At 49.8% G+C, this 14481-nt stretch overlaps 1 protein-coding gene across 2 annotated transcripts in view; it reads left to right on the top strand.

Annotated features, from left to right (window-relative positions):
- Positions 1-8507: 8507 nt before the first annotated feature.
- Positions 8508-14481, top strand: part of EXD3 (exonuclease 3'-5' domain containing 3) — a 235023-nt gene continuing 229049 nt past the window's right edge. The window contains exons 1-2 of one of the 2 annotated variants that reach the window (XM_075439348.1): positions 8508-8695; positions 9307-9421. In XM_075439348.1, the coding sequence (XP_075295463.1) occupies positions 9385-9421 (37 nt within the window). In that variant the 5' untranslated portion in view covers positions 8508-8695; positions 9307-9384. Of the gene's footprint in view, positions 8696-9155; positions 9174-9306; positions 9422-14481 lie in introns of those variants that run through there. The other variant, XM_075439349.1, reaches the window with a different exon arrangement.

Raw genomic sequence — 14481 nt, forward strand, 5'->3', positions numbered from 1 at the left:
CTAAACCAAGTAGCTGCTTGTTGTTGACAAGGTGTATCAGATCTCAGGTGGGAAAAAACTGTGAAGAAGATGGAGGTCAAGCTAGATAAGATAACCTGGAAATTAAAATGCCAGTAGCCTGTGGGACTTCTGGATTCTGAAAACGTCTACAAGGCGTAAGAGCAGTGCCTTTGGGAGACAGAAAAGGAGCTTGCCCGTAAACTTGAGCGTTGCCTGGAGCCTGTGGGAGCTGCAGAGCTGCGGGCTCGGCTCCGGGGGTGGCAGCCTGGCGGTAACCCGGCCGAGGGCGGAGGGTGAGGAGCTGCAGACAGTTGGGATCCGAGGGATTTGCTAACAACAGGGATAACAGAGGAAATGTGATTTGAGAGGAAATCCTGGGCTTATTCTGCTTTGATTCCAGTAGTGTTTAGACATGGTCTGGAGTGAAAGTAATCAAGGAGAAATGAACACGGCAGAGTTTCAGCTGCTTTGTGTGAACAGAAAGGGAGATTAGCAAGGGAAGCAGATCAAGATGAAGAAAATTTACTGGATTGCTGAAATCACTCATCCATCCTGTGAACGCTTTTTCTCTACTGTTACGTCTGCAGCTAGAGCGGTTCAAGCAAAGCCATCAGGAGAAGGAAAGCTTTAACACTTTTTAGTAAAAAAAGAAAAAGAAGAAGAAAAAACGATTTTTGTCAGAGACAAACTTTCCTGCCTCCTTCTGTAAATGCCATGATTCTTAAAATTGTGTCTGCTTTGTCTAGGAGTTTGCTTGAGCGTCTGGCAGCTGGGAAGTGATTGCTTTTACTGCACTTTTACCAACGTAATTGCACTTCCACAACTCTGTAGTGTAGATGGGGCTGAAGAGTCTCTCCTAGCGATCCCTTAGGAGCAGCCCCCCGCGTGAAGCGTTTGGCAGGAGGTGAGAGTTCAGATGGTGTTCCTACACGCGCTGCTGAGCTGCGTGTGTCAGTGCTCTGACTCATGTCTGCTGGCCAAACAGCTGCGCTAACTCAGGCGACGACTGTCCCTGCTGCTGATTAGCGCTGCGGGAGGAATGTGTCCGTGTGCCCCAGTCTCTCTAGCTCAGGGCCCAGCGGTTTGGCACCAGCGCTTTCACCCGCGGCTCACAGCGCGGTGCCGGAAGGGCGAGCGGCGGCAGCGGGCATGCGGGCTCGGCCAGCTCTGCTGCCTCCTGGCAGAGCAGGGTGGGGCCAGACTCTGTTCAGGGGAGCCCAGCGACAGGACAAGGGGCAACGGGCACAAACTGAAGCAGAGGAAGCTCCAGCTGAACCCGAGGAAGAACTTCTTCCCTCTGAGGGTGACGGAGCCCTGGCCCAGGCTGCCCAGGGAGGCTGTGGAGTCTCCTTCTCTGGAGATATTCCAGCCCCGCCTGGACACGGTGCTGTGCAGCCTGCTCTGGGTGACCCTGCTTCAGCAGGAGGGTTGGACTAGATGACCCACAGAGGTCCCTTCCAACCCCAAACATTCTGTGATTCTGTGAACCGCTGGCGAGAGCTGGGTCTTCTGCGGCCCCGGCTGCGCTGCCTGACGCCTGTCCCTCCCAGCCTCTGGGACGGGCTGGGTAATGCCTTGGAAAAAGAGAAAACGAGTGCGTTGATGCAAGCTGATAAAGCTTCCTCAGCAATCCAGGAGGAAGCATTCGAATGCTCCCTGACGCCGAGCGCCGAACAGATGTTAACGATGCGGGGTTCGTTGCTTAATGGTGGGGCCTGCACGTGAAACCAGAATGCTGGGAAGCACAGTGCCTGAAGGAGTCAGAATGAAACAGCCCTGGCTCGGTTTTGGGAAGCAGTGAAGTCACATGCCAGGTCCCCAGTGGTGGTGTGCTTCGAGCGTTAACGCAAGGCTATGCGAGGACTGGAAGAAGGAAGGCAAAGTGGGCTTTTTCTTGAATTTGAGAGAGAGCTCAAGATTTACGGAGTTGTCAGCATTTAAAGTAACTACTCTGTATCTCCTAGTAAGAAGGATTTACATGTTACTGTTACAACCGTCTTGATTACTTAGCTCCCTGTTTTTTTTAATGTTTTTAAAGATTTTTTATATTATAGTGGTTTTCAGTAGTGGCCACCAAACTGAAATCACATTTGTAAAGTGTGTTCCCCCTGACCTGTTTTTCTGTTTGTGGAGAACTTTTTTTACACTTCAATTCTGGTTTAGGTCACCTGCCTGGCACACACCTTTTTGGGAGGAAGGGCGAGGGTAGATGCTGCATGCCGGGTGCTGGGAGGCATTGGTAGGTGGAGAGGATGGGAAAGACAAAGCGGTTTAGGTGACACCAGACACAGAAATGTGGGGCACCTTGCTTTACGCAGAGTGCTCGGTTACTGGAGGAGACCAAGGGGAAGAAGGGACATCTATGATTAGTATAATTGCACGGAAATACCTGGCCAAACAAATAAGAGGGAAGAAATTTTAGGTTATGAAATGTTCACGTTAGCAGGGCATGGCCCTTCCAGCCTGAAACTTCCATGCGTGCCCAGGTGGAAGGGCTCGCGGGGATGGGTTGGGATGGGTGGGGGGTGCTTTGTCAGCAGAGGGTGCCAGAGACCGACAGACAAGCTCTCCTCTGTGGCCCTCCAAAGGGACGAGCGGGCGTGAAGCACATCACACATCACCTTGCGTTCTGGAGCCAGCATCCTTCCACGGGGCTGGAGCGCGCGAGGGAACCACCTCGGACACCATGGAACACCCTCACAGCCTTGCCCTGAGTTTCAGCAGCGGCTTCGGTTGTGCTGGTTGTTGCCAGGGTGAGTTTCCTGAGAGAGAGAAGGCACTTGGTGTGTAAGAAGGGCAAAATCAGCAGGGAGAGCTTGGTCTGCGGAGCGGTACCCGGTCACACTGCTGGCGGAATAGGAGGACATCATGCGTACTTGGAGAAGGTGGGGGGGAAATAGGAAAAGGCAGCGACCAGCAGCCATAGCCTGCATGTGTAGGAAGGCTGGGTCTGTGTGCTGGCAGCCTGCAGGACCCTCTTGGTGGGAGTGGAGATTTGCAGGTGATGAGATGTCGATCCGGGGGCCTTTTGGAAGATGCTCCGAGCCAGCAGCGTTGTGGCAGAGGCGGCCACTGGCTGACTTTTTTTCCCTTGGTGCACCAAGCCTCTGCTTGGATGCTCAGTTGCAATTAGCTTCCAGGAGGGCAGATAGCAGGCTGTCTCCCGAGTAACGCCGAAGGTTGCAGGGATACTTAGGAATCCTGTGAAGTATTTATTTATTTATTTCGTCCTACCTATCTGTGACTCTTCAGATCTCCCAGAAGAAAGGGCAAACGTTATTCTTCCCAAATGCCGCAATAGGCGAATGGCCTGCGTGGGCTGCGTGCCTGGGCTTCTTCCCTCTGACTCACACATACCTTGGGGTCACGGTGTCCCTCCAACAGCAGAGCTTCGGGGCAGAAATTACCGAAGCATGACATTTAAAGGTCTTCCTGGGCTTTCCGAAACTGAAGTCCAAGCTGTGAAAGTTTTTTCTTCTCTTTTGTTTTTTTTTCTTTCCTCCTTTGGAAAAGAGGACTCATCTCTCTGCAAGAAGTTCTATTAGCTTGTCTCTGCCCACCCCCTGGAAGGACCCTCCTCGCCATACCCCTGCAGATTGACTGCAGTGGTGTGTCGCTGCGTCGGCTTCAGTCGGACGCTGCTGGTAAACGGTTTATGGTGGCTGGAAGGGAAGCGGTGACCCAGCTGTTTGAAGGTGCTGCTTTTGTGATGGGTCAACTCTACTGTCAGGAGTAAAACACACAGAGAGTAGCTGGTGGCCTGTGATTTGCACAGTCAGCTGTAGGTTGTGGAAGCTGGGTGTGAACTTCTTGGTTTCCAATGTTGCTCCACATGGTTGGTACCTGCAGACGAGGATGGTTGTATTCTTGGTATCCTCTTGATGCCAATGATGTGCTGGACGCTCAGCACGCGTGCAGGAAGACACATTCTCTGGTGTTCAGGGCTTTCTCCACGGGTTCAGGTTTTATTTACACCCTTCGTGTCACAACAGCTTGCTTATTGATGTTAGACTGTTGGACAGGAACTTCCATTAAAAATACATTCTGGTCAAGCTGGTGGGTTTCACCAAGCTTAGCGGGCTGGCCTTGATAGTCCAGCAGGCTTTGGTAGACATCTGTTGATATTTTGTCAGCCGCTTTCTAGTTTTAGTGTCAGAACTAAGGAGGCAGACAGTGTACGCTAGAACGGTGTGGCTCTGCTGGGTTCTGCTGTATTTTTTCTGCTTTGACCCTTCAGCAGTTCCAATGAATCTTATTATGCTAGTAATGGTATGAAGTGGTTAAATGACTCCCATAAATGATGAACAATCAATGATCATATAATAAAAATTCCATTCAACTGAAACGGAGAATGAGGGATCTCCTTCTTAGAAGGAACCCAAACAAAAGGAGTGGATACAGAAGGGGGGTTTTAGCTGCGGGGCCCTGGCCTGTCCCCAGTCACACGCAGCTGTGTGCCACCGTTCTGCCGGAGCTGGGCAGCCCTGGCTGGCGAGCCCGGGCTGCTGCTGCGGAGCTGCGCTTGCCCGGGCGCTTTGCACAGCCGCAGCCTGGCTGGCAGGCGCCGGCCAGCGGCTCCTGCGGCCTTTTTTGTTTTTCATTTTATTTTTTTGTTTTCCTGCTGTCAGTGCTTTTTTTCTATATCCTTATCACAGAGAAGTGAAGTTTCTATTTCTGGATGGTTAGAAGATGTATGTGATAAAGGAAGACTGTGAAAATAGGTGGAACTGCTATTTGTGTTTCAGCCCGCGGTATGAAGAGGCCACAGACCCCTTTTTCACTTTTTCCCGCTTTGCAGTAGCATAGGCTACTGAGAACCCTTGTAAACAGGTACATGGGTAGTACGAGACAGACTGGAGTCGGAGATGCCCTAATTCGAGCGTGGAGCAGAGATTTTGGGTGGGGTAGCTTAGCTGGTGCGTCACGAAGAATGAGGAGTTGGGTTTCTGGCTGGTGGGAGCCTAAAAGCCAGCTCTGAGCCTGGGCTGCGGGGTTGAGTTTAAGTACAGGACCCAAAGGCTGTAAAAGTCGATGAAGAGGCACCCATGGTCTCCAGATGATGCTTTTTGTTAGGGCTTCTGTGACTACAGCTCCTTCAGCCATGCTCCTAACGCTTTTTTCTTCTGCGGAGGGATCCGCAATGCTGGATATCATTTGTGGTGAGTTCCTGTATGTTCTGTAACAAGAAAGCAATAAAAGGCAGGTTGCAGAAATGTGAGATAGGCTTCAAAATCACAGTATGGAGAAGACTACAAATAAACATTGCTTCTTAGTGTTTGTCTTCTTGTTTCTAAAGTTTGAAGTTACTCTCACTTCACATTTTCAAATCTTTTTCCATAACCAGGCGGAATAGAGACCTGCTTTTTTGTTTCGGTGACATTTTCTGCGGAGAGATAAGGTTGTTTTACGCAGTCTCTTCACCCAGTTGCTGGGCTTTAAGGAGAGCACCAGTGTGGCAGGGCACAGGAGTGAACCCTGCCAAGGGTGAACAGGCTGTCAGGAGAGGGGGATGCTGTGTGTCTTGGTGTGGACCTGAAGCTGAGCCTTCAGGAGTCTGTGGTTCGCCCCAGCCCCGCGATGGCCCTGCTTGATGGCCCTGCTTGAACTAGCGTCACTCTGAAGGGAACTGGTGGCCTCCAGTTCCCTGTCTGGTGGTGGCTGTGGCCTCAGCTGCTGCTGGGGAAGCAGGAGGTGAACCCTGCTCACACTGTTGGGTGAAGAAGGCTCCCCACCCCCCTGCATGGTGCCTCACCTTGGGGTGGTTCGGAGCTGCGGGCAGGGCAGGGCTTGGGCGTTTGCTAGACATTGGTCCGTTCTGCTTCAGACCGTGGGCGTTATTCGGGATGACTGGGTGCAGCCATTAGCTCATTTTGCTTAAACACGAAGCAAAACGCTCCTGCAAGGCACTAGTCCCCAAATCAAGAGCTCAGCAGGGCCCCCACCTGCTCTGGAGGAAAATCCGAAGTCCCTGGAGGAGCAGTTTGGCAGCTCTCTGCAGAAGCCTTTTTCCTGAGCTGTTCTGTGCTGGATTTCTGCACGGAGAATGCTTTGAACCAAGCAGAAGACGTTTGTAACAGCAGTTACCTTCTAGCGTGCCATTATTCACCGCTGTAAACTGATCGCAACATCCTGCAGGATTAGCGATGGGGAGTTACGTTCTCCCTCTGGACACACTTGGTTTCGACCTAAGTGGGGGCTGACTTAATAGGGAAAAAACAGAGGCTTGATCCTGACTACAAAAAAAGCAGGCAAGGGATGAGAGAATAGCCTTTCTAGTGAAGAACAAGTGAATTACATTTAATATTAAGTCCTAAATTACTCTCCTATGATGTAAAAAAGCAAGGCTTGAGGGTTTTTAGATAATGACAAGGTTGAAAGAAGCCTTGAGGAGAAATTGTGACATTTTTTACCATTCAAAAGAATGGAAGTAGTGCCTCAAAGTGTCTTCTGGCAAGAAACTTTCGCTGTAGTAAATTATTGAATGTGTCTGATGCTAGTGCTGCGAAAAACTACAAAGCGGTGCAGAACAAAACTGAGGGAGGTGTTCTGCAGCAAGCAGTGATTCCTGGTGGGGCGGAGAACGGGGAACAGGCTGGGGATGGCACAATAGTTTCTCTGGAAATGTCAGGCGTTACCCTGGGTGAGAACGTTTGGCTGTCTTCAACTGTGTACATCCTAAATGCGAGGAGTCCTCTCTTACACAGTCTTCAAGGGTGCTGCAGAGTGGCAGGATAGTTGAGGTTGGAGGGGACTTCTGGAGATCGCCCACTCCAACCCCGTGCTCAGAGCAGGGTCAGTTGCAGCGGGCTGCTCCGGACTCTGTCCGGTCAGCACGGAGACCCTGCAGCCTCTCTGGACAGCCGGTTCCGGTGTGTGATCCCTCATACAGTGAAAAAACCAAAAAAATCCCATGGTTTTTTTTTCCCCTAATCCTCTTGTCCTGTCACTGGGCACCACTGAGCAGAGTCTGGCTCCATCTGACTCTCGTATCTGTGTAGATATATTAAGATAAATACGAAAACTGTAGACAGTTAAAGCAACACAGAAAGAATGAGTAGGTGAGAGATACAAAATACCAAACTTCAGAGCAGCGGCATTTGATTTTGTTTGATGTTGGAGCCTTGCCTGACACTTTCTGATGTGTTTCTCGATGTGCTGTGGGACAGCAAAGCCCAGGGTGTTCAGCTCTGGGGAAAAGTCAGGACAGAGGGTGGGGTTCAGCTGGTTGGAAATGGATGCCTTCATCTGATGTGGCCACCGAGCCTCCCTAGACAGCCACCAGAGAAGCGGGTTGCTCTGTCGGTGTCTTCTTCAAGTCATCCCTGTTTGGGTGAGCTCCTAGAGATGCCTCGGTCCCTGCACTGATCAGACAGGGAGCCTGGATGGTCAGGTGAGGTGCAGGTTGTCCTCATGGGGTAGGTGGATCCCCCGAAAGTGCCCTTGGAAGGGCGTTGTGTCTCCAGAGGAGCACTGATACTCCCTGCCTTTGCTTTCAGAGGTGCTTCTGGCGTGACTGGGGGTCAGTGGGGGTCAGTCTTGAAGCTTAATGAGCAAACAGAGGAGGTGGTTGTGGGGAACAGAAGCTTTCAGGTGCTTATGTGGGTGTGCAGTGGGATGGCTGCCCTCAGAGCAGGCTTCTCTGGGGAGAAGACTGCCTGCCTGTGGGGCTCGGCCGTGTCTGTGGGGAGGACCTGGCCCGTAGCTGTCCCATGGGCCCAGGGCAGCCCCGCGCACCGGGCCGAGCACGCCTGCGTGGGGTCTGCTCGGGAGGCGGCGAGCCCTTGTGATGGGCACTTCAAGAGCTGCTCTAGGTCTATAACGGGGCCCCAGGATGTCGAGATTGGGGCTTTGGTTCCCTGCCCCTCGAGCATCAGTCCTGCTGGAGGTTCTATACAGCGACATTTGAAAGGGAGCCTAAAAGAAACCTTCAGAGTTCTGGGAACCTGCCCAAGCGTGTTTGTGTCGGTCGCTGTGACGGGACCTCGCGGGACGCAACCTGGAGAGCCACTGCTTGCGATGGGGAAATTCTGCTCCTTTGCCCAACTGCCGAGCAGAGCCAAATTCTTCACAGCCCTGGACTGTGACCTTGCTGTTTCAGTGGGTTGTGTCCTCAAACAGATCACGAACGAATTGCAACCCTTTTTGTTTTCTGGGCGACTAATGGGGTCAACTGTGTTTAGGCGAAAACATATTTGTTCCACTTTTGGTATCTTCCCCCTCGCCCTGCTGTTTTTTTTTTTTTTAGCTGAAGTCCTTAAAGAGAGCAAAAGTCCTTTGCTAGTACGACGTGCTGAGGTTAGTTTTGACCTGCTAGATCACGCATTACAGCTGCTTGCACTTCGCAGGTTGGCGTGAGATGCTACCGCAGGTGACCTTCATGGTGCCTGGTAAGAATATCAACCTCTCGGACCCCCCCCGAGTGACTACACTCGGCACTAAACGTGGGATGGGTGGCCTCAGAGTTACGTATCATCTGTCAAGGAGCAGGAGGCTGTTACCCTGAGGACATCCGGGTGCGCGTCTGCTTCTGTGCGATGTCCTGCTCGATGGGGCCTTGCTTGCCCTGCTGCGAACAACAAAACCCGATATACTGGTGTCTGCCTTCAGCCTGGTGCGCAGTGACTGAAATCACTTGTTGTTACTGCCAGTCCATTTGTATTTTTCTAAGCATTTGTGTTCCAGCAGCACACTCAGGGTGAGTACTCTCTTGGGGGAATTTCCTTCCTGATAAACAATTCTGCGATGTGATTCAGCAGGAAGGATGTGGTGGTTAAGGCACTGGGCTGGGATTTGGGAGACATGGATTCTGTTCCCAACTCTACCACGGTCGAGATGTGAGGAGTGGAAGGGCAAGCAAACAAAGAGGAGGAGCTGTTTAGCTACAGCAAAAACATACTTTCACGTGGACTATTTGTCCAGTTTGGAGGTTAGATAAGTCTGCTTTTTGTTTGGTTAATCAAGTAAACAGTGTTAGAGACTCCTGTTTGTGCGATGGAAATCTGAATGCTCATGTTGACCTGTTCCAGGAATCCAGATGTTGTTTTTGCTACATGGTGTTGTTATTTGCATGAGATTTCAGATGCCACTTTTCAGTGTTTCTTGGTTGGCTTAATTCACCGCTTCACCCTTTAGTTCTCTGATCTTCAGGCGATGTGCTGTGACATCTACGCAAGGTTGTATATGCACGCAGTCTCTCCACTATCTTCCATAGACACAAAGGCAACAGACCGCACACAAGATACTTGCTTTGTCACACAGGGCAAAGTTCCTGCAGTTTGGCAGTAACACCACATTTTTTCTTTTCAGAAGCACGAGCTTGGGCGACCAACTCTGAGCTGTAGGCCTCTAAGCTCAGCCTCCTGATTCGGTGCCGCCTTCGGGAGGATGGATCGGGACAGTGACTCCAGCCATCAGCCCGCTGGTGAGTTTTCTGCTTGTCCAAGTGTTTGCCTGTCCTCATCGTTCAGCAAGATTTGCATTCCATTTCTTTTCCTTAGTGCTGTTGGAGGAGAATGCTGCATCACAAATAGAGAAAAACCTGTGAATTCCATGCGAAATTGTGTGCTGTGATGGTTACTGGATCTCTGAGGTTTCCTGGTGCACGTCTAGATATCGGCATTCTTACAACTATATTCCAGGTTGAAATTGCTTATAACAACTGTGTTTATATCTTCTCACTCATTCAGAAGAACACGTGATTTGTATTGCTGTGTGTTACACAACTCATTCAGATTTTATCTGTAGTTTAGTTTTCTCATTAGTTGCTTTTGTAATTGCTTTACCCTGTGAAGCAAGGCCCAGGAAGATGCGCACACGTGCCATTTTCGTGTACGTCTCATGAAGTTTCAGTGTTAGGGTTCTTGCTGGAGAGATAGGATGGACAAGAATTTGTTACTTATTGTGGCTCAGTCCTGCCATAAATGTTCTCTCCTCTTCCATCCCCATCTTTGGTGTTGGGATCAGTACCGTCCAGCGCCTCTGGCAGTGTCCGCAGAGGCGAGGGGCCTGGGGGCCGGCAGCGGTGCCCGACAGGCTCCCAGGCTCCTGCTCTGCCTCCTCTGCGCTTTTCTGGATGTGTGAAGGGGCAGTCTTGGTTCTGATGCGAGGGCTGTTGGTTCACAGTTTCTGGTGTTCCCCACTCTTTGTTAATGGGTGAGGTCTCTGATTCCTTTTTCAGAAGCAGAGGCTGTTATGAGAGCTGTCTGCTCGCAAGGTTGGGGCTTTTTCTTTCATTGTCAAGAGTCCCAACAGTTTCTTCCTCCCTTTTTCAGACTTGCTTGGGCAAACTCGTCCAGACAATATCTGCCTGAGGCAATTGCTAGGACATCCCCGTGCTGCGATAGCAGGGAGAGTGGTCCTTGTAGCCACCACCCTCTTGCTGTCACCATTCACGTGGCTGTGGGCAGAGCAGGTTGATGGGTCTGGGGTTCTGAACACCTGCCTGCACTGAAGGTCTTGCTGTTGTCTCTGGGTTTGAATGTGGGAGTTCAAGAATGGAAAATTTTCAGAAAATTCCTGTGGTAGCATGGAATATCTGCTCTTTAATACTCTGCATGTGTTTTTATTGCTGTGAACAGATGATGATTACGCACCAGGATGTCGTGCAGATTCATGAATCATCCTCAGAAGGACCCAGAGGCTGGGTCTTTGGAAGAAGATGTTCAAGGAAAGTCTCCATAACACAAACCATCCTGGGTGCTCGTGAGAAACGTGTGGATCACGTGGTCAGAATAGTCATACATTTCTCATTGCAGTGTTTATTTTTTGTAGGAGTTACAAGCGTTGTGCTTCGAGGTCAGAGCCACGCTCTAAAACAGGCCCAGGAATGAAGCTGTCCAGATGGACACATTTCCACTGTGCTACTTGTGTGGATTTTACACCTTCTGTTGAAGTGCTTAGGACTGGTTACTTTTGGAGTCGAGGTACTGGTTTAGACAGGTCAGATCCACTGATGATTTACATCTTGGCTGAAGATAGGGATCTTCGAATTTGGACCTCCATTTGTGCAGCTTCCAGCACCAGCCCTTTGTAGCCACCTATTAAGTTCTACATTGTCGTTTCATTATCTAAGCTTAGCTACCGCTGTAGCTATACTTAGAGAGGAAGGATATTATAATCTTGTGAAAGATTAAAGTATTTTTACTGTAATCCAGCTGGAAAGGTAGCACTGTTCTCAGGGTAGGAGACAGCCAAGGTTTTTCCCAGTCTGTCCTCCCCGTGTGTGCAGGAAGGAAGTGCTGGCAACGGCCCCCTCGGCTTCCTGTCGACTTCGGAGCACGTTTCCAGACGCAGCCTTCTCCAGCATCCATCACCCAGCCCAGCCAAACAGCCACGGCAGCGCAGCGGGGAGAACACACATCTTGCATCAACGCTTTGGAGGCAGCGTGAGCGCAAGCTGCTGGGCTTCACCCACAAGCCCATTTCGCTGGTAGGCTGTGTTTGCAGCAGGTTGCTGAGGATTTTCTTCCCTTCCCCTTGTAATCAAGTACTTCAGGGATCAATATTCCTCTTTAGAAGCAGCAGCTTAACAAAGGAAAACTGGGGAAAAAGATGGAAGAGGGCTGATGTTCAGTAAAGAAGCTCCTGCACGGACAGGTTGTGGAGCCTTAAACTGAGGAAGTGATGGGGGCTGCTCTCTGGTCCCGAGCCCCCCAGGCCGTGTGTCTGGCCACAGGGGAAGGAAGCGGCTGTTGTTTCTGACAGGTCAGGGTAGGGCAGGGATGAGGCAAACGCTATCTGGGATGCCTTAAAGGAGGAGGAAATAAGTAAGGTGGAGGCCTCCCCTGTAAGTGAATCACCCTTGCTGGATATGGTTCGGTGCCTCTCTCCAAGAAAAGGCTCAGAACTCAGCTCTGATGTCTTTCTTGTATTACTGGTTTTGTTTAAAAGCTGCATTACAATGTTTAGATGATATTTTCAGACCTGTCTGCTCTGAAACCTTTTTTTAACCATTCCTTGAAACGGCTATTAGGTGGTTTTTTTTTTTTCACTATGGCTTTGGTATTCTCACCAACTTTGAGCTGGGAATTTAATGTTGGTTCTAATAGCAAAAGCCTGCAAAGATCGGCTGTTAAAAGATGATGAGCAATCACTGAAACACCTCTGAAGATCACTGTATAAGCCTATTGTACAACTGGCTATGACAGAATATCAAGAGTCTAACTTGATGGAGAAACAACTTTTCAATATTTGAGGCTTCGTTTTCCTTACATCAAGCCTGAACACTTCGCCTGTCAGGCTGAGCGCCTAGGTTAGCCTTTCTGGATGTGAGCATCCACACAGATAGAGCCCTGTCTGCATTACCATGTTCTCACTCTGCATTTTCCAGTAGCTGTTTTGGCAGCCACCCTATTGTTCTTTGCCCTGAGATACTCCAAAGCTCCCTCCTGGTAGGTTCCGTCCAACAGCGAGAGGACTGGTTTGTACTCGGGAGTGGGAGAAGAAGGTGGAAAGACTGTCAACCACCCCAGCAATTACACGTGCCCTCCTCGCTTCGGATTGATGCTGCCCATGTTGGGTTGTGCTCTGTGTCTGAGCCCACACCTCCAAGTCAGCTAAGCACATCAGCTTCTAAATTAGTGTGGAATTAAAACACCTCCAAGACTTCTCTGTTTGGGTCATTGGAGGATTTAGGGTAAAATTCAAGTCCGAGTCCAGCTTAAGGGTAAATTTACAACTTACCCTGAAATTGCAGCAATTGCTCATAGTGTAAGAAAATAATATTTTGTGGGGTTGCATTTTTCCTGAATGAACTGACATTGCAGGATTCCTTCAACCTTTCCTCTGGCTTCTTTCTGAACAAATCCAGTGTCTGGAATTTCTGCAGCGTGCCCAGTATGCTCAGAGTCAGAACAGTATTTACTTAAGGCTACGTTTTGGTGAAGTTGGGATGAAAATTGAATGTGAGTGTAAGCTCTGGAATTAAATAAAGAGTATGTTGTTTTAATGATAAGGTTTTTAGGCTAGAGTGGTGGAAATAATTGGTGAAGACTTTCCGGAAGCGAATTGTGTACTGCTGAAATCTGGCCACTCTGACCCCATATGCGTACGGGCCAGTGTGGTGGTTTTATTCATAAAACGTCTTTCAGTGCAGTTGATGCTTTTTAGACTTTTTTTATCATGTAAAAAACAGTGTTTAACTCTTTAACAGTCTTGATAAGCAAAAAAATCCCCAGCTCCGTGCTGGCTACCTGCACAAGCAACCTCGCCTGCCCAGCAGCCGTGCCTTTCTGTGGTTATTCCATTCCTTCTCCTCTGTTTCACGTTTTTATTGTCCTTTGTCTGGGCTTGCAGCAGGCGTGGGGTGGGGAGTAAGCTCCTGAAATGCCTTTACAATACTCTGTGGGATAGAAATTATTTCTGATTTGAAGTCTTTACAGAAGGCAGTGTTATGGAGTTCTCATTTAAAATCTGAAGGCATTTCTGAAATGCTAACAGTTATTTTTTAGTCTACCAGAAATGTGCGTGAGTAACACCATCTGAAAAAGAAAAGAAGGTAAAAGTTACGGGGGTGGGCAGGATAATAAACAGCAGTAATCGCTGCATGGTTATGAAAACAATACCACCAGAAAACTTGCCCATCAGGGCAACGGCCTAGAACTACAGAAAGTCAGGTTTCTCTGCTGATCAGGGCTGAAAGTAGCTGCTGTCCATTGACGCTGTCAACTGTAAAAGAAGAAAAGCAAAACTCAGCAACCTAGTTTCAGGTCCTGCCGTAGACCCGAAGTCCCCAGACAGCTTGTGGCATTTGGCACTCTCGTTTCCCTGTTTTGTGAAAGTATGAATCTTCCCCCTTGTGAAGCTGCTTGACTGTACATGGGAAAGTGCTCACGTTAACACCATGCAAAATTTCTTAATTTCCTTCTGGAAAATAATGTATTGTGTCTTTGCTGGTCCTGACCATCCTGTCTGGTGGCAGAAGACATCACGGTAAGGGGCAGCGGTAAGGGGTGCACTTCTGCGCAGTTCCTCCATGCACTGATCTCGTATTTATTTCATTAATCTGATTATGCGCTGTGACAGCAACGGGTTAAACAAAAGAGACAGGACTGTGATTTGTTGACAGTGACCCTTTTAAGTACAAGAGTGCCAACTTGAAATCAATCCACCGCGTGCGAGCCGAGCAATGCAAGGAACGCGGGGCGGCAGTAACATGATCAGATTCGCCGAAACCGCCGAGCAAGAGGGCTGCTGCGCTGGGAGAAGCTGCCAGCGGCCGAGGTGTTTATTTCGAGAGGCTGTGGCTAGGAGGGCTGGTGATTCTCAAAGAAGTGAAAGCAGGCAGGGACTTGCGAGCCCCTCTGACATGTGCTAGCGGCTGTCACGGTTCGTGGCTCAAGGGAGGACAAGACCTTGGGACTGCCAGGCTCCGAAAAGGCTTGTGATAGTGAGTGCTGTTTGCCCAGGGATGCAAAACCGCTGTGTGACTGAGAAGAGTCATGTCTGGGTTGGAATTGTGGTCATAGGACGCGAGCTGATCGG

This window comes from Opisthocomus hoazin, chromosome 19 (assembly GCF_030867145.1).
Source record: "Opisthocomus hoazin isolate bOpiHoa1 chromosome 19, bOpiHoa1.hap1, whole genome shotgun sequence".
In the NCBI taxonomy this organism is placed as follows: Eukaryota; Metazoa; Chordata; class Aves; order Opisthocomiformes; family Opisthocomidae; genus Opisthocomus; species Opisthocomus hoazin.